Genomic DNA, 19,651 nt, shown 5'->3' with positions numbered 1-19,651 from the left:
GTTAGAGGGATGGGGGTCCCAAGGGACTGGACACCCCTCAGTCATCAGTTCCTAGGTCCCTCTGCTCTCCCTCAAGGCCCTCGGGGCTCTGGTGCAAATAGACCTTCCTGACATCTTTGTGAGTAGCCAGCACTCCCACGATCCCGTATCTAAGTCTGGCTCCACTTGCTACAGGGGCAAATGGCCCTGTCTACCTCACTAGCATGACCAGGGACACAGAGCAGGTCTCCAGGCATGGCACCTTGTCTGAGGCCCCCCTGTCTAATGCCGCTACATCCTGGGGCACCCACAGGGGTGTTACTTGCACCCTGCAGGCCTGGATTGGGGTCCAGGGCATCATGACCGGCTGTGCCCATCTGTTACCCTCATTCTCCAGCCAACCAGGCCCACTGTGGGGAGACCCTGCCCCAAGGCTGCGTCCACCTGTTGGCTGCCAGCATTTATTTATGTAGATAAGCACTGTCCACCACCGACCAGGGGAGGCAGGCACAAATCTCAGGCCACAAATCACGACGCCTGGGTGGTCCCCCTGTAGTTTCGCAGCATGGCTATTCAGGAACCCACCACTCGCTCCCTTGGGCATCTCCAAATGGGGTGGCAAGCTACGAGGTGGCACAGGGTGTGCCCAGTCCCCGGGAGAGGAAAGAGGAGAGAGGAGGAGTCCAGGGGGCCAATATGGTTCAGCTCACATGGATGTAGATGGTATAGATGGGTGGGCAACCATCAGGAGGGGTGGCATGACTGCAGACATCCACCAGGTGTCCCTGGGCACCACCCATGAGCTCCTTCTGTCTTCCGGCGCAGATGACCCCTCACTGCCCACTCGGAGTTTTCTTGACAGTCACCCCACGCCCCACTCTGGGCCACACTTCTGGGCCTGCAGGCAGAGGCCCGGGTCTTTGAGGGACGTGCTGGGTGACCCTGGGCAATTGGCTGCCCCTGTTTGGGCCTCACTTTTCTCCTCTCTGACATGGAGGAACCCTCCAGGGCCAAGTGCTATGTGGCCTGTTGGTCCCTCAGCAATCCAGGCTCCCTTCATGCCTGCATGTGGCCTGATGCCACCTCTCAGATGAGTACAGGCCCTGCCACGGTGGCTGTTCAGCTAGGAGACACGGCAGAGACTCAGCTCATGGGGCAGCTGGGGCCTGGGGCTGCTGGGCCCCTGGGCTGGCCTGGGCCAGATGCCCGTGGGCTGCTGAGCTCAGGGCCTCCAACCACTGCTGCTGCAGCTCGGCGGACGGGGCACTCAGGTACAAAGACTGCTGGGCCTGCTGCAGCTGCCACATGTGTCCAGCATCCAGCCTCTCTGCGGGGTCTGGCACACTCACCCTGCAGCCAGAGAGGGGGATGGCATGCAGCAGCTGGCCATCCTGCAGGAAAGGAGAGGAGCGTCAGCACTCCGGCCTCTGGAGTCCTGGCATCACTAAATGGCCCCACAAGTGGGCAGCAGAAGGGTGATTCTGGACAGCCGGGGAAACTGAGGCCCTAGGGTCACATGAGCCACCCACCACGTGGGGTTGGGCCCAGGCTGCATGGCTCAGGCCTATCTGGGCGCCACGGGCTTGAGGCTGTGGGCTGCCGGAGCAGGGTGGACCCCCACCCCCAGTGCAGCCCAGCGTTCAGAGGACACACCTGGCTGCCTCCTCGAAGGTGCAGCACCAACTCCAGGGAGTCCGACTCAGAGATGGCAGCCCACACCTTGCTCCAGGCTGTGCCGCCATCCGACACCAGCAGGGGGCCACAGAGCAGGCTGGGCGGGGGGTCCACCGTGGCTGGCTTCTGGGGACACAGAGGACAAGTCAGGTGGAGTCTCCCTTGTAAGAGCCACTCTCCAGGAAGCACCAAGGCTGAAGCTCTGGGGGGAGAGAGGAGGGGGAGACAGACTGGACAAGGCCTGGGCCAGCCTGAGCTTCCCCAGGGTCACTGCAAGGCCACTTAGGATTGGGCTGGACCTTCTAGGCAGTGAGACCACAAGAAGGGTCAGGACAGAAATAAAGATAAGGTAGGAAAAAATGGAACAGCAGGGAACCAGAATGTGGCGGCTGTGGATGATTTCCCTGTACACATACACACCTCTCACACACAACATCACACACCACACACATTCACATCCTCCAGGACTATGAGGAAATAAGTTTCTGTTGTTTAAGCTGTCCATCCTGTGGTATTTGTTACACAGCCTGAGCTGACTAATGCACCATCTAACTCCTGAGTGCAAATGGTTCCCAAGCTCTCGGCCATGACTGGATCCTAAGAGCCCAACACGCACACACGTGATATTTGGCATTCAACTGCTAGCTGCTCTCAGTGGCCTATGGACCCAACTGAGCCCTACCAGTCCTGGTCCCAGGGAAGGCGACAGCACTAGGAGCACAGTCTGTCAAGGCTTCTGGGGTCTTGTGTCTGGAAGGCTCACCAGCCCCAGCCCACCCACCTCTGTGCTCTGCTTGGGCTCCAAGGGCTCCTCGAGGCTGGGGCTCGAGGGGGCCACCGGCTGGGTCAGGAAACACTCTCGGCAGACACGGCTCTGCCTGCCGTTCTCGGCCTTGAACTCGGAGCACTTCCCACAGATGACCTGCAAGACAAGGGCACCTGTGACCCCAATGCCCAGGGACAGAAGACTATCCAGAAGGAGGCTGGAAGGAGAGGTGTAAAGGCCTGTGGAGGGGAAGGGCTTGTCTGTGAGCCATGGGAGTTGGGAGCCTTGTCCACAGGGCAGAGACCCCAAGTCTGGCCCCTGCTGGGCCTCCAGAGCCTGCCTTCTTGCTCAGAAGTTCCAGGATCCAGGGGTCTGTGTGCATGGAAAGAAGATTTGGAGGAGGAACTAAGCACATGGAGGTCCCAGCAGCTGGTCTCCTCCCACCTGGACTCACCGCCCCGCACAACTTGCAGTGGTGCTTCCTTTTGGTGATGGAGTTGAAGGTCTCGCCGCAGCTGCTGCAGCCCTGCTTCTCCTTGTCACGTCTGGTCTTAGACGACCCTCTCCTGGGCTCAAGCTGTGGGAGGCAAACGGCTGCAGTCAGCTTCCCAGCGCATGTGGAGTGGCAGCTGTGCGATACACAGGCAATGCACATACAGGGCAAGAAAGCCGGACGTGCAGAAGGGAATTAAGCAGGAGCCACCCTGGCCATGGCCCCCTGCCCAGCCTCACTCCCCAGAAGCTGCCCTGCTGTCACACGGGGTGAGATTCCAAGGGGAACAGGAACTCTATGCTTGGAATGACTTGTCCCACCATGGAGGTCAGTGACTTTGCGTGTCTGCAAAGATAACAACCGGAACCCACACTGGGGGAAACGGTGGCTGCTCTGCACAGGAGCCCAGACGCCAAGGACTGGGGTGTCCGCACCCAGCATCCAGCCAGGTGGCCCTTGCTTCCATGCTCTGCCCTTTATTGGACCCCAGAGCATGGTCCCTGCTCCATGCCAGGCACTCAGAGGTGTGCAGTTGCCCGCCCAACACGTGTGAGAGCACTCTCCAGGGGTGGGAGCAGGGTCAGGGGCTGGACTCCCCTCTCTATCTCCTCCGATGCTGCCTGAATTTCCCACAAAAGAGGGCAGTGATGAGTCCTTTCAGCAAGACAATGGGAAGTCATGAAACATGGTGTGTGTTCAGAGAGGTTAGAAGATCTTTAAGACTAGTCACAAGAACACACTATAAAATGCTTTTACTTCTTTTTTGTTTGTTTGTTTTCTTTTACGTTTAAACAAGCTGTTTTGTGTAAGGTTTCTCAAAAAGTTTTACAAGAACCACATCAAACTCCTTGGAGCAAAAAGGAATTGGAGAGTGGCAGGCAGCAGTGGGAGAGAGGTTTTCATTTTATTCTATCACTTTACTTTTTTTTTAAAAAAAGTATTTATTCCTTTTTTAGTTAAACATATTTACAAATTTTAAAAAATCTAATGCAGTCTAAAACTAAGGAACAGGTATATAAATCATACATGGGAGGTAGATGTCAAGGCGACATGTTGGAAGACTGTTTAAAGGTGTCAAGTTATATTGCTAAGGGAAACAAGCAAGTTGCAAAATAATGTACAGTAGCGTATAATGTTTATACCAAAAAGAGTACGTGCATGAAAAGAAGACTGGAAGGAAGCACACCTGATGATCTTATTGGCTGTTTGGGGCAGAGTAAATCTTATCTACTCTTTTATCTGGATTTTCTCAAGTGTTCACCAAGAACAGCTTGTGAAAGAGGAAGAAAACCAATAGACACGTAGAAAAGCAAACCAGCCACTCACTGACCAGCCCCCCTAACCCCCCCACCTCCTGCCTCACATTCCCATTGAGGACTGTGTTCCCTCTGCACTGTGGACAGCGGTTTGAGAGCTGGGTGAGGGAACCTATGTGGTCCACTCTGGCTGCCTACCCCTGGCCATAGTGACATCAGTCGTGTCCAGGACCCCAGCCCCACCAGATGCAAGGGCTTGGGAGGTGAGCAGGAGGCAGGAGGGAGTGAAGGTGGGAGTGGGCACCGACCATGCAGGGTGAGGCTGGGGTGGGGGCTCAGTAGCGCTGTCTGATTAGGTTTCCCCATATGATTAGGAGTGGTGCAAGTTGGGGGACAGCTCCCAGGCCCTTGCCCTGCCCCTCATCAGCCATGAGACCCTGCACAAGTCACTTCTCCTCTCCAAGCTTGATTTCCTCATCTGTAAAGTGGGGTGAGGAACCGCCCCTGGCCCTGAACCCCATCACAGCACAAGAATCCTGACTGGTTTTGCTGATTGCCCTTACATGTTACCATGGCTCTCAGGAAATGCCCCGTTGTTTGATGAAACAGCTTTCTAGCTTTGAACCAACCCAGCCCCTTAGCATTTCCTCTCTGTGTGGGTAGGGGGCGCTGGGGTCCCAGCAGAAAACAGAGTCAATTCACCACAAACTTAAGATTTTAAGAAATGTCACAGATATGTATCAAATTCCCCAGAATGTCAGAGCTAGAATGGCTACTGGAAGTGCTTGTCTCAACCTCTCCCCTGCACAGATGGGGAAACTGAGGCCCAGAGACAATTTTTCTGTTTAAAAGAGAAACACTTAAAGTAAGTTTAACATTAGTGTTTCTGAGCAGAATAAAATGAGGTCTGAGATTTGTTTTAAAATATTCCAGAAGAAAGAAGAGTATGTGGGGGTGGGGTGAGGATAGGGGTGGAAAGACAGGTAAAACATGAACAGCACAAAGTTGAAGTTGCTCCAGGCTGGTGTGGGGGGTCTCGCTGTCTGTTATTTCTACTTGTGTGTGTCCAAAGCTTCCCTAATAAAAATTTGAACAAAATAAGCTAAAAATATGTATAATATAAACTCTGCAAGTTTAAGGAGAAAGAGATGCACTGGTTGGGGGTGAGGGAGACAGAAGGGAGGGGCTTGGGCATTGGAGGCTGTTACGGGCTGAATTGTGTCCCCCAAAAGTCATAGTTTGCAGTTCTAACCCCCAGCACCTCAGAATGTGACTGTATTTGGAGAGAGGGCCTTTAAAGAGGTGATTAAGGTAAAATGAGGTCACTAGGGTGGGCCTTAATCCAATATAACTGGTGTCCTTATAAGAAGAGGAGATTAGGACATGGTCACACACAGAGGCAAGACTATGTGAGGACACAGGGAGAAGATGGCTATCTACATGCCAAGGAGAGAGGCCTGTGAACAAAAAAAGAACAAAGAGTGCCACTCATCATCCAGTTATATAAGGGTTAAGATGCACCCACTGCAGTCACCCACGACAGTGCACACCCGGGAGGGAATTCAGGATGAAAAAAACAAGATGAGGCATTCTGTGTGTTGGAGAAACAGGCCCCGAGATAGAGGCACATCTCAGAAAGAATTTCAGTGACCCCAGATTCTTGCATCTTCCCATGCAGAGAAAATCACTTAAAAGTATTAGCTTAAGATATCTGCTCTTTGTGATATAGCAGGAATCTTTTACCAAAATGTATGCTTGACTACATGTATTTCCTAGCCAAAAAATTCATACATATACTGGCTCCTCCCCTCCCTCTTACAAGCAGTTCCTCAGAGCTGTCTCCCAGGCTATAGTCCTCAGTAAGATCCTGAGTAAAACTTAAACTCAACTCTAAGTTGTGTGTTTTCCTTTAAGTCGACAGGCCTCAGGAGAAACCAGCCCTACCAACACCTCGATCCTGGACTTCCAGCCTTCAGAACGGTTAGAGAATAAGTGTCTGTGGCACTTTGTTAGGTAGCCTGAGCACACTAATTCTGGCCTATGCTTCCAAGCTCTGCTGCCTCTGCTCATAGACCCCACTGTGGGCCCCACCACTGTGAGGCCAGTGCTGGCCCCCTGGTACGGGGAGCCCTGGGACCAGCTGGTGCCTCTGAGGGTGATAGGGACGCTTGCTCTGTCCAAGACCCCATCACCCTCCTCCTCCATCTCATGACCCCTGACCCCATGGACACTGGGTGTAAGAAAACCTTGGGCCCCCTCTCGGTTTATTCCATGCAGCTCAGGACCACAGAGCCCTGTGGGTGGAAAATGGGTGGCACAGACCCGACAAGCAATACTGACGCTCCGCACAGCCACATGCCTTACTGGAGGCCACCCCTGTCACCCGGCCTTGGCTGCCAGCCACACTCTAGCCCTGAGGCACATCTGTCTGCCCCACTCAGGGCTCCTCCCCTTGAGACCATCTCTCAGGACTGCTGGGGCTCAGACATGAGAAGAGAGAGGAGGGGCCATCCCTGGGTCTGCTGTGGCCCAGGAGCCTCAGCCCTCTACCAACCTTCATGGTGACCCTGCCATGCCTGTTTTCCAGGTGAGGACACCAAGGGCACTCGAGGTGGGAGTGGTCAGTGGCAGGTGGCTGGATCCGCGTCTTGCCTTCAAGCACTTACATGTGCTGCAGAACCTGGGCTCTCCAGACCCTGCCAACAGCGCTGCACAACTGCTGAGAACCCAGAGCGGCCCTGGGGGCTACTGGGGCATCCCTGAGGGGCAGGGCTGCCCACAAGATGGAGGAGAGGCTGTAGCGGGTCAGGGGTATGTGGCCAAGAGCTCAGGTGCTGAAGGTCAGCAGGGACCCCGTCCTGGTCAGAGGGACCAGAGGGCAGTTCCTAGAGCCGGGCATCTTAGGGCTGGGGCTTGGAAGAGCGACCCATCCTGGCTTCCTTTTTTTAGGCTGCAGTTCGGTGATCAGACAGGGTCTGAGTACCAGCTTTCTTGGCTGGGTACCAGCTTCCTCGGTGCTGAAGGCTGTAAGCCACCATGGCCCATGCTTGATGCAGCTCCCCCAGGCAGTTCCCGACACCGAGGGCTGGTGACCAGGTGGCTGAGGTGAGCCCACCTGCAACGTTGAGGACAGGTCTTCCTGGCCAACCATACTTCCTTTTTGGATGAGGATATAGAATAAGTCAACCAAAGGGAGGGGCTCAGATTTTCTTTTTGGATGTGGAGACATTGGAAAGGCCTGGGCCAAGTCTAACCAGGGAGGTGTGGAACCGTGGCTTCCCTAGTAACAGCCAAGCGACTTCACCCAAAGCGCTCCAAATGCACAAGCGTGGGCCTGGGAGGTCTGTGCTGAGGGCCTGTTTTATTCAATGTTTTCTCTTCAGCAGATTCACTTACAAAGCAGGGAAGCAGGAGGAAAATTCAGGTAAGAATTGGGTCCCAAACAGTGGCCCTGACAACCAGCCTCAGAAGATGGAGCCACACAGTTATCATCAGTCCTAAAGGGTGTGGACATAGGCCCGGGTCTTAGGCCCGGCCCTGTGGTGGGTGCAGCCCAGGCCCTCTGCCCTTCACAGGCAGCCCTGTCCTGGGCTTGGGGTGGAAGGGCAGCACTAAGTTCGTGCATGCTGAACGACGGGTGGCAGGGATGGGGCCTTTCACGACATCGTGGAAGGGTCCATATGTTGCCATGGTGGCTCTGGAGCCCAGGGAGGCCTTGACATTTCTGTGCTTCCGTGAAGAGAGACACAACTTTTGCAGAACGGGGAAGTCTTTGGATTCTGCAAGACTCCCTTGCAAAACTTCCTGGTTTGGGTTTAGCTTTTCTTAGGAAAGAGGGCCTAGTGGGAACTGTGCGTCTGAGGACAGCACCAGGAAATCAAATGAGCACATCAAGAGTGAGTGTACATTTCCTCTCCAAAAGCTTACATCTGGCATGTTGTAGCAAAGATCACTCTTTCTAGTGTCAGAATTAAAACCCACTTTGGGGTACTTTCCACAAATATCCACTGAGCACATCTCGGACTCGCCCTGTATGGCAGGAGCTTCACTGAGCTGCCCTCCTGGGTCCACCGAAACCTGTGCTCGTCAGAAACACAAATGAGAAAAACCATGGCCGGGCCATGTGTGCCGGGGCCGGAGCGGCAAGTCTGTTGCTGACAAGCGTTTGTCTGTTGCAGGGCCTGGGCCTGGCTTGGGGTGGATAAAGGAACTGGGACAAGGAGGCCTGAACTTAAATTGTGATCCCAAGCATCTGGCAAGTCAATGATGCTTCAGAGCCCTTGGAAGCCTGAGCCCCTGGGTAGAAGAAGGTGGGGTGGCCTGCATATCCACTGGCTGAGCGTTGCCATCGATGCGCAGCAAGTCTGCAGCCTGGCCTGGGCAGACCCCTGGACTGCGCTGAGGCCCTGAGCCTCAGGGGCTTGTAGCTACCTTTTCACCTGTCAAAGGAGTTGGGCAACCAATCGGAGGGGCACCCGAGTGGCCAACAGACACCTGACACAGCTTCTCTCTCTCTTCTCCCCACCCAAGGGAAGGTGAGGGCAGAGGGGGAGGAGTTGCCCAAGGCCTCATGTCAGGACCCACTCCACGTGTTAAAACATTAAACATGTGACCTTCAGGTCCCTTCCAGCTAGAACATTCTCCGATGGGCACTGCCTGTCGTGTGTGCCAGCCCCACCTCCTGCTCCTCTGTCTCTGCCTTGGCACTGGATCTTCCTCAGCCCTGTCTCCCTGACCACACAGCCCACAGCCACTTCTACTTTACCCTGCATCCATGGACTGAGGCCTGCCTGTGGACTCACCCTACAAAGAGTGGGGGTTGCTCACGGCCCTTGATGCCTTCCGGCATGCCCCAGGCCAAGGGTCGGATAGCAGAGGGCCCTGCAGGGGGTCCAGCTCAGCTCCTCTGCAGAGACAGGGAGAAGCTGTGCTTCATGCAAAGGGCCATCATGGAGGTTGTCAGAGACCCTGGCCAAGGGACCCTGGAGCTGATTGGAAAGCTGAAGAGGCCCCATGTGTCATTTTTCTCTGGGCAGTTAGTTACACAGATGAAACTTGAGTGTGCAAGCTGCTTTTCACGATGTTCCTAGACGTTCCAGAAAGGAGCCCAATAGCACACTGCCAGCCTCACACGCACAGTCTGGTGATTCAGAAAGCTGATGCTGGGTCGCTTCATGTGAGAAACACTTGTCAGTGACTCTGGGGTCAGCTGCGAGGGCTTCACAGATGAGGCCTTGGGGCACAGTAGGCATAATTGAGGCATTCTGCACAGAGGGGATAGCAGGTGCAAAGGCCCTGGGACATGGCCAAGTGAGGGAGGCCAGGGCATGGTGGGGGAGGGTGGGCTGGAAGGAAGGCAGGGCCAGACAGAGCCACAATGCAGGAAGCCCCTCAGGGAGTTTGAGGGGCTGTGACAAGACCATCTCTCCCCTGCTGATAATGCTGCCTTCAGATTTCCTGACTGAGTTCAAACAAATTAGCACAGACTCCCTTTGGTTCTCGCAGTGCCACCCTGTGGCAGCAGTAGCACTCAAATAAGGGGGTTCCCTCCTCTCACTTGGTCCCTGAAGCCCATCATGCCCTAGAAATGCTCCATCCCTCCATGGGAGCCCAAAAACTCCTCAAGGTTTTCCCAGTGCCTGGCAGTCAGAGACGCATCGGGTCAGGGGTCGTGTGGTGACCTGGCAAAGCTTCTGCTCTTGTAACAGAGCAGGGGACTGGAGCATCTGGGCACACCTGTTCTGGGGCCTCAGCTGGGGCCCAATGCTACCCAGCAGCATGGATTGTGTGGGAGGAGGGGACTAGTTTTCTTACTAAAAATCTAAGCCAGGACAGGAACATTTACTCCCCGTGATGAGCTAGACATCCGTCCCTCCCTCTGCTGCTGTCCCAGGAAAAGTCAAGTCCCACCACAAGGCCTTTGAGCAAAAGGCCAGGTCTCCTCACCTATCAAGCCCGTTTCCTATTCCTAAAATGGGTTGACCCTAACAAGTGCCAACCCAGAATGGCTGTGATGACCAGCAGGGTGGCCCTTGTAGCCAGGAAAGAAGGAGCTCTGCAAGTTGGTGCTAAATTCAGGCAGACTTTGCTGTCCAACTGGGGGGCACCTGCCACCAAGGGAGTGCTGGCCCAGATGAGGGATGTGAGAAAGAGAAGTCAGGGGGAGGGAAGGAGAGGCAGGCCTAGTGGAGAGAATGTGGGGGCAGTTCCGACCTACCCATGGAAGAAGTTCCCCTTTAGGAGCAAACCCCCTGTTAGGGGTCAGGCTGGGGCTCAGGCCTCCACTCATTCCTTCTGAGCCTGGAAAATTCAGGGATAGGGCAAAGCGAAGATGCCCAGGAGAATCCCCTCTCAGGATACAGGGCACAGCAGCTCCTTGGTAGTCTAGGCTTATAATTGTCATCAGACTTCACGACTATTAGGCCCAGTGGTTAATAATGATGCTTCCCTGTACTGGATACTCATTGCATGTGAGGCGCACACATTTACCCTGTTACTAATCTCCCAAACTGACAGAGCAGGAGGGACTCGGGCATAGTCCCGTGGCCTGGCCCTGTCAGGGTGGGGACATGCACACAGGCTATCTGACCCTGGACCACGCCTTCTCCGCCCACACTGACTGAGCCTCCTGAGGGCCAGGTACCGCCTTGACCCACATTTCATCCAGGCATACTTTACCTGTGGTAAAGAGCACAAGTCTTCAGAAGAACTCAGCTGCGTAACCTTCACCCACCCAAGGAAATGGACATTTGGGTCCCAGCGGGCTTGCCCCAGCCCTCCACCAACAGGCCCCAGAGGCCATCACTGTGAGGACCCAGGTCACATGGAAGGGGGAGGCTAAACCCTCACCCTCAGGTCACCCTGGTCTGACCCCAACTTCCACCTCCCACCCCTGTCAAAGCTGGGGGGGTCACTCACCCCTGCAGCACCCCCTCCACCAGTGGCTACCGCTGCAGGCACCTCTGAGTTGGCGCTCACCATCTGGAGGGGACAAGACAGCTGGCATGAGCAGAGGTTCTGTGGCCACATGCTGACATCCAATGCAGCGTTGGAATGCCACCATTCCTTCTGTCTGGTCACAGGGTCAGGAGGAAGACTGTCGGGGCCTGGTGTTTGCTATGACTTTGGGAATCTGTCCTCCCTGGCCTGAAGGCATCTCAGAAGAGTTATCATTTCCCAGCTGGGGTGGAGGGCGGTAGGCAGGTATGAACCTCCTTGAGGCCCACCAGGCCTAACCAGCTGCATCACACCACGTGAGGTGGCCCTGGCCTCTAGCTTTCCTCAGGCATCTGTGGAGAGCTCGGTGCCCTGCCTTCTACGGTCAGGCTCTGTCCCTGCACCAACTTTAATGGCAGGTATGGGGTGGGGTGGGGGGTTCTGTTTCCAGGTCACGTCTTTTCAAAGTAGGGGACAGTACTTTCCCTGCCCGGTGACAACACAAAGTTTTCTTCTAAAATAGTCCAGAAAGCAGACAAAATGGAGACTTGATGCAAATATTAAGTGGATAATGAGGTGGCCTGTGGCCCACAGACCAGTGAGACCACAGGGAGGGCCAGCCCGGCCTGGTGTCTGGGACTCAGGGCTGCTCAGCCAGGCTGGGCTGGGTATCCCTTAGCTTCAGGGATGTCCCTGAGGCATGGAGTGAGGGACCCTCACTGTGAAGTCACGTTTGGTTGTACCTAGACAGAGGGGATGGCCAAGGCCTAGGGGGGACCCATCTGGCCCTGGGTGGGGATCCTGCTTCCTGGCTCCCCCCAGGCCTGGGGACAGCTTCCCATGGGGAGCAAGCTACCCCTGCTGATAAGATCACAGCCCCTAGGTGCATGTGATAGGACAATGCCTCATGTAGCAGCTTTATCCAGGCCTGTCTTTCCCTCCCTCCTGTCCAAGCGTTGACCACCCCAGCTATAAGGTACAGGCGTCCCCACATGGATGCTCAATAAAGGTGGGCATGAGGAGAGCATGGGGACCAGCTTCCCCCCCAAACACCAGTCCTTGTGCAAAGGGCCTGGGTTGCCCCAGGGACACTGGCACTCACAGGCGGGTCTGGAGTGAGGGAGGAATCCTCATTCTGGCCGAAGGAGCCACTGAAGGCCTTGAAAGTCTGGCTGTTCTGCTTGTGCTTCTCAATGGTGGCCTCAATGACCTGAAACAAAACCACAGAGAACAAGGGCCCTCAGAGAGCATTCCAGGAGGGTGAGGACAAGGGTCCCGTGGTCATTGCGTTTTCCCCTGACCAACAGCCTCACATGTCCTCTGAGATGAGGAAACAAGGCTCAGGGATGTGCTCAGTGACTGACCAGGTGCCCACTCCAATCTCCATGGGTCCCAGTGCCACCCCACATGCAGTACTCCAAGCCACGGGCAGATGCTCTTGGAACATTTTATATGGATTCGAGGCCATGTTTCCACTTCCTGCAACAGCATTCCCATCTAATATCTGTTTGAATTTCCTTTTTCTCTTCTCACTCAGATTTCTGTCTTATGAATTTTGGGAGCCACTAATGGTGGCTAACCATCACTAATGGTTAGCGTTTGGCCTGGTGGTGGTCTGCCAACCCCGGTCACTGCCTTGGCCTCCGCTCTGACGTGGCCCTCCTGACCTGTGTCCCTACCATGGCTGGTTCTGAGCTGAGCCTGCTCTGGCTGCCCCAGGACACTGCCTGGCCTGTCTTTGGAAGCACAGGCTCCGTCCTGGAAGTCAAGCTGCTCGTCCTGCAAGACCCACCGCTCCTGCCAGCCATGGAGAGAAGGACAACACGGACCCACCTTGGAGCTGCCAGACAGTGGAGATCTTCCCCAGGGTGAGGGCACCTCCCTACATGTCCACCTCCAGGCCTTTATGTTTATTTGTTTACTGGGGAGCCCCAAATAAGAGAATGGATTCAAAGGTTTGTGGAGTCCGAAGGTGCTTATAAACTTGGCCACCCCATCACTTCAAGGTGGATAGGTGGGTGGGTAATACCTGGGGGGGACACGGGGCCATCCCATCCCTTGCTCCAACATGAAATGGCCATACCGCTCAAGAATTTGGTCATTTGGTTACTTTAAAACTTTAGGAGCTTCACCTGAATCCATTCTTTCTTTTCCTCTTCTGTCCTATAAAAGCCAAAAGAGTATTTTATTCATTTAGTCTTGGATACTGACTCTAAACCACCTGATTCCTCTCAGCCCTGAAGTACATGCCTGTGCTGCTCACTGCCTGGAAATGCAACTCACGGCTTGGGAGAGCGGCCCCAAAGGCTCTGGAACACTGTGGCCAGTACCACCAGGTGCAGTCAGGCGAGGTCAAGTGTGGCCAGGTGGAGTTAAGTGTGGCCTTGTGGGTGCAGGTGGGGTCAGGTGTGGCCAGATGAAGTCAGATGTGGCTAGATGTGGTAAGCTTGGTATGCAGAGCCCTCTGCAGTGGATGTAAACCAACGCTTCGGTGGGCCACAATGGGTCATTGCAAAGATCTCACGTCATTGGCGGAAGTGAGAGATGGGCTCTCCCAAGCCCCGCCACAAGTCACGCACCATCTTACAGGGTAGTGTGACAACAACCACCAAAATTTAAAGTGGACATGCTACCCTTTGGCCAGCAATTTTACTTCAGGAATCTACCAGATGGACGTAACGACACATATGTACGAAACTTCGTTCATGGACACTGCTTGCAGCACCATTTGCGACAGCAAGACCCCAGAGGACCTAGGTGCCCGTCAATGGGAACCAGCCGACGATCATATTGGAAAATTATGCTGCTTTAGAAAATGGTGCTCATATATGGGATGATTTCTGATAAATTAAATGAAAAAAGCAAGATGCAGAACAGACTAGATAGAAAATGGTCATCTGTGATTTAAAAAATAGATACAGGGCTTCCCTGGTGGCACAGTGGTTAACAATCCACCTGCCAATGCAGGAGACAAGGGCTCGAGCCCTGGTCTGGGAAGATCCCACATGCCGTGGAGCAGCTAAGCCCATGCGCCACAACTACTGAGCCTGCATTCTAAAGCCCGCGCGCCACAACTACTGAAGCCCATGCGCCCTAGAGCCCGTGCTCTGCAACAAGAGAAGCCACCGCAATGAGAAGCCTGCGCACCACAACGAAGAGTAGCCCTTGCTCACTGCAACTAGAGAAAGCCTGCGCACAGCAACAAAGACCCAACACAGCCAAAAATAAATAAATAAATTTATTTTTAAAAATAAATAAATAAAATTAAAAATAGATACATATGTATGGGGACAGAAATTCCGGAAGAATACTTCAGAGATGGTTAAGAATGTCTGCTGGGGGTGGGGAACAGGGTGTGGGCAGAGGCTTAATTTTCATTGACTTCCCCTTAGTACTGTTACATTTTAAACCACAAATAAGCGAGTAAAATGAACACAAACACATCGAAAGTTTATCCAGTTTAGAAAAGGAAGCCATCTGCTAAAATTTCAGGTCAAACATATTCACACAGCAGCAGACACCAAGGCAGCTGAAACCTACCGAGTTTGTAGCTCCAGGGACCTTTTCTTTCCAGTTATGATGAATGTGTAGGCTGCATTTGACTTGACGACATCCTGCACCTGAAGGCATACAACAAAGGACAAAACAAAAACAGTAGGTCACTTTTAGCAGGTCCTGAACTGCGGACTCACACTCTCAGACTTGGAGGTCTTTCCCTGAGAAGGGTGGGGAGAGGTGACCCAGTGAGTCTGCAGGGAGGTGCTCGGCTTAGGGTCATGGTTGCTGCGGGCCACTCCATGAGTCAGTCCATGGTGGAGGGTGGACCACCGACCTGCTCAGGCAGGGCTAGAACCGCTCATTCACTGTTCTTGGAACTGTGCCGGCCAAATCTGCCTGCTCTCAGGGCTTCCCAGGAAGTCAGCCCCAGTGCCTTTCCCCACAAAGGTACCCACAGGCACTCTCAACACAGGGATGGGAATCTTAGGAGAAGAGCCAGGAGGATCTCCACTACCCTGCCGGGGTTTCTGAGGCCCCATGGGCAGGTACCTTCTATCTGCAGGTGTCTGCAACAGGGAGCCTTCCCTCATCCCCTAAACACTCTACTCCCACAGCCCTTGGCTGGATGTGGCCCACAGGCTGGCCACTGTCAGAAGGGATTTTTTTGTATCACTAATGCAACACTTCACTTTTTAGAATAAAGAAATACTTTGATTTAGCCAGTATTTTTGGAGTGCCCGTTAATTCAAAGCACTCTCCCACAGAAGAGGGGGACTGACTCCAGCTCCAGCAGCCCCACAGCACGAGACATCAATGGACGCAAGGAATAGGGACAGCAGGGACAACAGGTCATCTGGACCTTGGGTACAAGTGCCTGCAGAACCTCATCTGGGCTCCAAATTGGTGCAGGAGTGGAGAGAGCATGGACCAAGGACAAGGGAACAGGCAGGATGGGCACCCCATCTGCATTCACCCCAAGTTTCCCTTAGAGTCTGTAAGTGGGGCCCTTAGGGCTGACTTCACAGGGGACAGGGGATGGCCCAGGTCCTGGCATTGCCCTTCATCCCGCCAACATGAAGCCGGCAGCGCACTGGCAGGTAGGCCAAGTGGAGGGACAGGGGATCCTGCCCATTCAGCCCAGGATGCTAGGCCATGGCGCCCTCAGAGATGTTCCCCCATGCCTGGGTCAGGATAGAAGCAAGGCTCAGAGAAGTAGGCAGGCAATCAGTTGCACAGCAGTGAGTACTTTGGTGGCTAAAGCGCTGTGTCCCTACACCTGCTCTGTGCTTTCTCAGGGGAACAGATCGGTGGGAGGGGCTCACCCACCTGGAGGTCGGAAATGTCCATCTTCTCCCGGACACTGAACTTCTGGCCCATGAGCCGCAGTTTGGGCACACAGTAAAGGATCATGCTGTTGAACTGCGATAGTGACGGGCACGTATGGGGTGAGGGGCAGTTGACTCCACAGAGGAGCACCCCAGGGAGGAGGTGGGGCGTGGCTCTGGCAAGAGTGGGCAGGGCTAGGCGGGGCTGGGCTGAATGTGGGAGTGGTGAGGGCACGCTGGGGGTTGGACTGGGGGAGTGGCTTAGTGGTGGGGCGGGGCTCTGCAGCTGGTTGGGCCTGGGTTGGGTGAGGGTGTGGCTGAGTGGCTGGGTAGGCCCAGGCTCTGCCGCTGGGCTGGGTGTGGCGTGGCAGGGGCGTGGTTCTGCCGCTGGGCTGGGCAGGACTGGGCAGGGCTGGGTGTGACCGGTTGGGGGCTCACCAGGAAGAGGTGGCGGTCCTGGGTCGTGCCATTCTTGGCTGATAGCTTCTGGATGTGGCCCTCCTTGATCAGCTCGTTCGCAGGGTTGACGATGTCCTCCTCCCCACCCAGTCTCTCGTATACCTCCAAGAGCTTGTGCATTTTCTCCTGAGAGGGACACGGGGCTCAGGCAGCTGCACCACCACAGGGATTGGAGGCCTGCCAGGGCTGGGGACCCAGTGGTGTGTGGAACCCTGCCCTGCAAGTGTGGTCCAGAACCAAGGAGGGACCACGATCCTGCTGACAACTGTGGGAGGGAAAACACGGGCCTTGAACAGAGGTTCACCTTGCAGAGAGTAATAAATAATAACAACAGTTAGCACCATTGCTATGTGCCACACCCTGTTCTAAACACAATGTGGGTATTAATTAATTTAATTCTAGCACCCGCCTTAAGAGGCAGATGCCATTACTATCCTCAATCTATAGACAGAGAAACTGAGGCACAGAAAAATCAAGTGAGTTGCTGGAGATGTCTCAGCTAGAGAACTGGGACTGGCTTTCTTAGCCTCCACAGTGAAGGGCATTGGGTCAGAGGAGATACGCTGGGCAGCTGCAGCTTTTGCCCTGGACAGTCATCCCTTCTTGTGGTAGCCTTACCTGGTTTCCTGCTCCACCCTCAGATGGCCCAGGGCCATGATGAGACCAAACCTCTGCCTATTTGCAGGTCATCGCCCTCTGTTCTCGAGACTGGTTGTGTGGTCATATGGCCAACCAGCACCCTTGTGGTGTGAGGGGAGAGGGTAGGCAGCTCGTTGCTCCAGCTCTGGGCCAAGAGGCCACAGGCCCTGACCAGGAGCTTGAGCCAGGAATGAAGGAGTGAACTCAGCAAAAGGCAGAGCTGAGCCTACAGGAACCTTAACCCAGCAACAAGGAACATGGATCCACCATGCTACAGCAGCCACTGCCCTTGGACCTGACCAATCTTAGCCTGCACTCCCTGGAAGCAGGCTGGTTTGGTAGCTCTTCTGCCTCTGGTATGGAAACAGGTGGTAGATGTGGGCATGGGAGCAGGAGGGGGAGCCAGCATGGAGACTGAGGAAGAGCAGGCTAGGCAGGGCCAAAGGGCCTTGTGTGTACCAGGGGCTGGGCGTGCAGTGGACATGTAGGAGAGCTTATGTGTGTACCTGTGAGGCAGTGGCAGGCCAGGAGGCTTCTGGACAGGGAGTGACAAGATAAGCAACCCACAGAAAGCTCTGAGTAGAGAAGTACAGACCAGAGACCAGGGAGATTGGAGGTGGGGAGGCAGGGGTGGTGGTCCAGGTTGAGGGGATTAGGGATGGACAGGTAGAAGCATGAAGAGGGTCCCATGAGCACACATTGATAAGCCTTCCCCCACACCTGACCAGAGCCCCCTGCCGGTCACAGAGGCCTCACCAGACTTGGAGCGAGAACTGCCACACAGTGGACATGCTATTGTGGGACAGGAGTCCACCCCAAGCCCCTCAGAGATGTAGGCCCATGGGGGCTCCTCCATGGGCTCTGTGTGAGCTCATGACCACAGAGTTCCATGAAGCAGCTCTTTCTCCTCCGTTAGATTTAGTCTCGGGGAGGAAAAAAAGGGGAAATTAGATAAAAAGTATCTAGAGTGAAATGTCACCTGTTTAGGTTGCCATGGGTGCCCCACTGTGGGCCTGACCTCAGGCGCATCTGGTCTGGGGGCTCCAGACCCAATCCCGGGACAGGCAGGTAATGAGGACACAGAACGTGGACCACACATAGCAAGAGCTGCCCCAAAACAGGTGGCCCGTCTCTCATTTCTCCTTTTTGAGAGATGTGGGGGTCAAAGAAATATTTCACTTTCTTTTTCCTCTCAAAAAACAACAGTGCCCATGTGAAAGTAAATAGGTCTCAGGACTGAGGGAACCAGGGCTGGGTAGGGACTGTGGCGGCCTGGAGAGCCGGCCCACTTAGGGGGCACCTCGCCTCGTCCCAGGTTGTAGTGTGGGCCTGGGGTTTTCAGAGTTTTCCAGTAAAGCCAGGAATTTGGATTCTCCTGTGAAATGACCTGATCTCTAATTCTGGACAAGGATTTAGAAATTCTTACACCATGTCCAGGCAGTGTGCAGGCCAAACAAGGGCCTCTGAAGACAGGGCCCACTGGGTCAAAAGGCATTGGTATGAGCTAGGAGGCCTCCCCATCGGCAGAGCCTATTACTCGGGGGGCGTTAGATCAACAAGAGGACACCATCTCCTCCACCTTCAGGCTGTATTTGGAGGTGGGGCCTTTGGTAGGCGATTAAGTTCAGATGAGGTCATGGGCATGGGGTGGGGGAGGGGTGGGGGCATGATGAGATTAGAGCCCTATTAAGAGAGACACCAGAGAGCTTGCTCTCTCTTTTTGCCATGTGAGGACACAGCGAGAAGGTGGCTGTCTACAAACCAGGAACCAAATCCGCCAGCACCTTGGTCTTGGACTTCCAACCTCCGGAATGGTGAGAGTAAATGTCTGCTGTTTAAGCCGTCCAGTCTACAATACTTTGTTAGAGCAGCCCCAGCTGACAGAGCTTCAGTGAGTGAATGAACGAACAAATGAATGATGCTGACACCAAGAGCTAACACTAAATTATGCCAGGTCCTGTTCTGAGCACTTCACGTAGAGTGATTTAATCCCCACAACAGCCCAATGAGACAGATTCTGTCAGTGACCTCATTTAACAGATGGGGAAACTGAGGCATGGAGTGCTATATAACTTACCAGCAATCACCAAGCTAGTAAGGGACAGGCCTGTCTGGCTCTCAGTGGAGTCTCTGTCTTCCTGGGGGACAGGTGGGTGAGTATGCATGCTGACAGTGCCTGGCCCACCCTGTGCCCTCCCTGCCCCAAACTACTGGTCCCTTGGGCATCTTCCAGGGTCGCCCACACTCACCATTTTCCGAATGGCAGCGTTGGAGTGGTTGGCAGCTGTGGAGATGAGCTCCAAGGACCCTGCAGGAAGAAGACAGAGTCAAGCTGCAGGGCGCCTGGTGGCTCCACCCAGGTAGTCGCCCCACGAGGCTTAGTGTCAGGTTCTGCCCTGCTCCTGCCCTTTCCCACGGCTGTGCCAGGCTGCTCATGAGACCTGGCCCTGGGTGTGGGGATGCGACCCTGCAGATGCATCCCATTTGCTGGGGGTCCGCTGGGGCTGGCATGCCACTCCCCTGTGCAGACCTTGCCCCATGCTGCCTGCCAGCTGCTGCCCATGCACCAGGAGCAGCCTTGCCAGCCCCATAAGGTCCTCCGTGAGGCCTAAGCTCTGCCAACACT

The 19,651-nt window shown here is 54.7% G+C and overlaps 1 protein-coding gene across 6 annotated transcripts in view; it reads right to left on the bottom strand.

Moving 5' to 3' along the window:
* Positions 1-426: 426 nt before the first annotated feature.
* Positions 427-19,651, bottom strand: part of FGD3 (FYVE, RhoGEF and PH domain containing 3) — a 35,056-nt gene continuing 15,831 nt past the window's right edge. For 5 of the 6 annotated variants that reach the window (XM_029201931.1, XM_029201926.1, XM_029201927.1 and 2 more), the window contains 11 exons: positions 19,275-19,333; positions 16,366-16,512; positions 15,929-16,021; positions 14,645-14,724; positions 13,237-13,267; positions 12,207-12,314; positions 11,087-11,149; positions 2,874-2,996; positions 2,435-2,575; positions 1,633-1,779; positions 427-1,370 (listed from right to left, as the gene is read on the bottom strand). In XM_029201931.1, coding sequence (XP_029057764.1) covers positions 1,128-1,370; positions 1,633-1,779; positions 2,435-2,575; positions 2,874-2,996; positions 11,087-11,149; positions 12,207-12,314; positions 13,237-13,267; positions 14,645-14,724; positions 15,929-16,021; positions 16,366-16,512; positions 19,275-19,333 — 1,235 coding nt within the window. In that variant the 3' untranslated portion in view covers positions 427-1,127. Of the gene's footprint in view, positions 1,371-1,632; positions 1,856-2,434; positions 2,576-2,873; positions 2,997-11,086; positions 11,150-12,206; positions 12,315-13,236; positions 13,268-14,644; positions 14,725-15,928; positions 16,022-16,365; positions 16,513-19,274; positions 19,334-19,651 lie in introns of all 6 variants that reach the window. The other variant, XM_029201930.1, reaches the window with a different exon arrangement.

Source organism: Monodon monoceros, unplaced genomic scaffold (genome assembly GCF_005190385.1).
Source record: "Monodon monoceros isolate NGI ecotype Baffin Bay Population unplaced genomic scaffold, NGI_Narwhal_1 Super_Scaffold_5, whole genome shotgun sequence".
Taxonomy (NCBI): Eukaryota; Metazoa; Chordata; class Mammalia; order Artiodactyla; family Monodontidae; genus Monodon; species Monodon monoceros.
The sequence above is the reverse complement of the archived record's forward strand: the minus strand, read 5'-3'. Positions and strand labels throughout refer to the sequence as shown.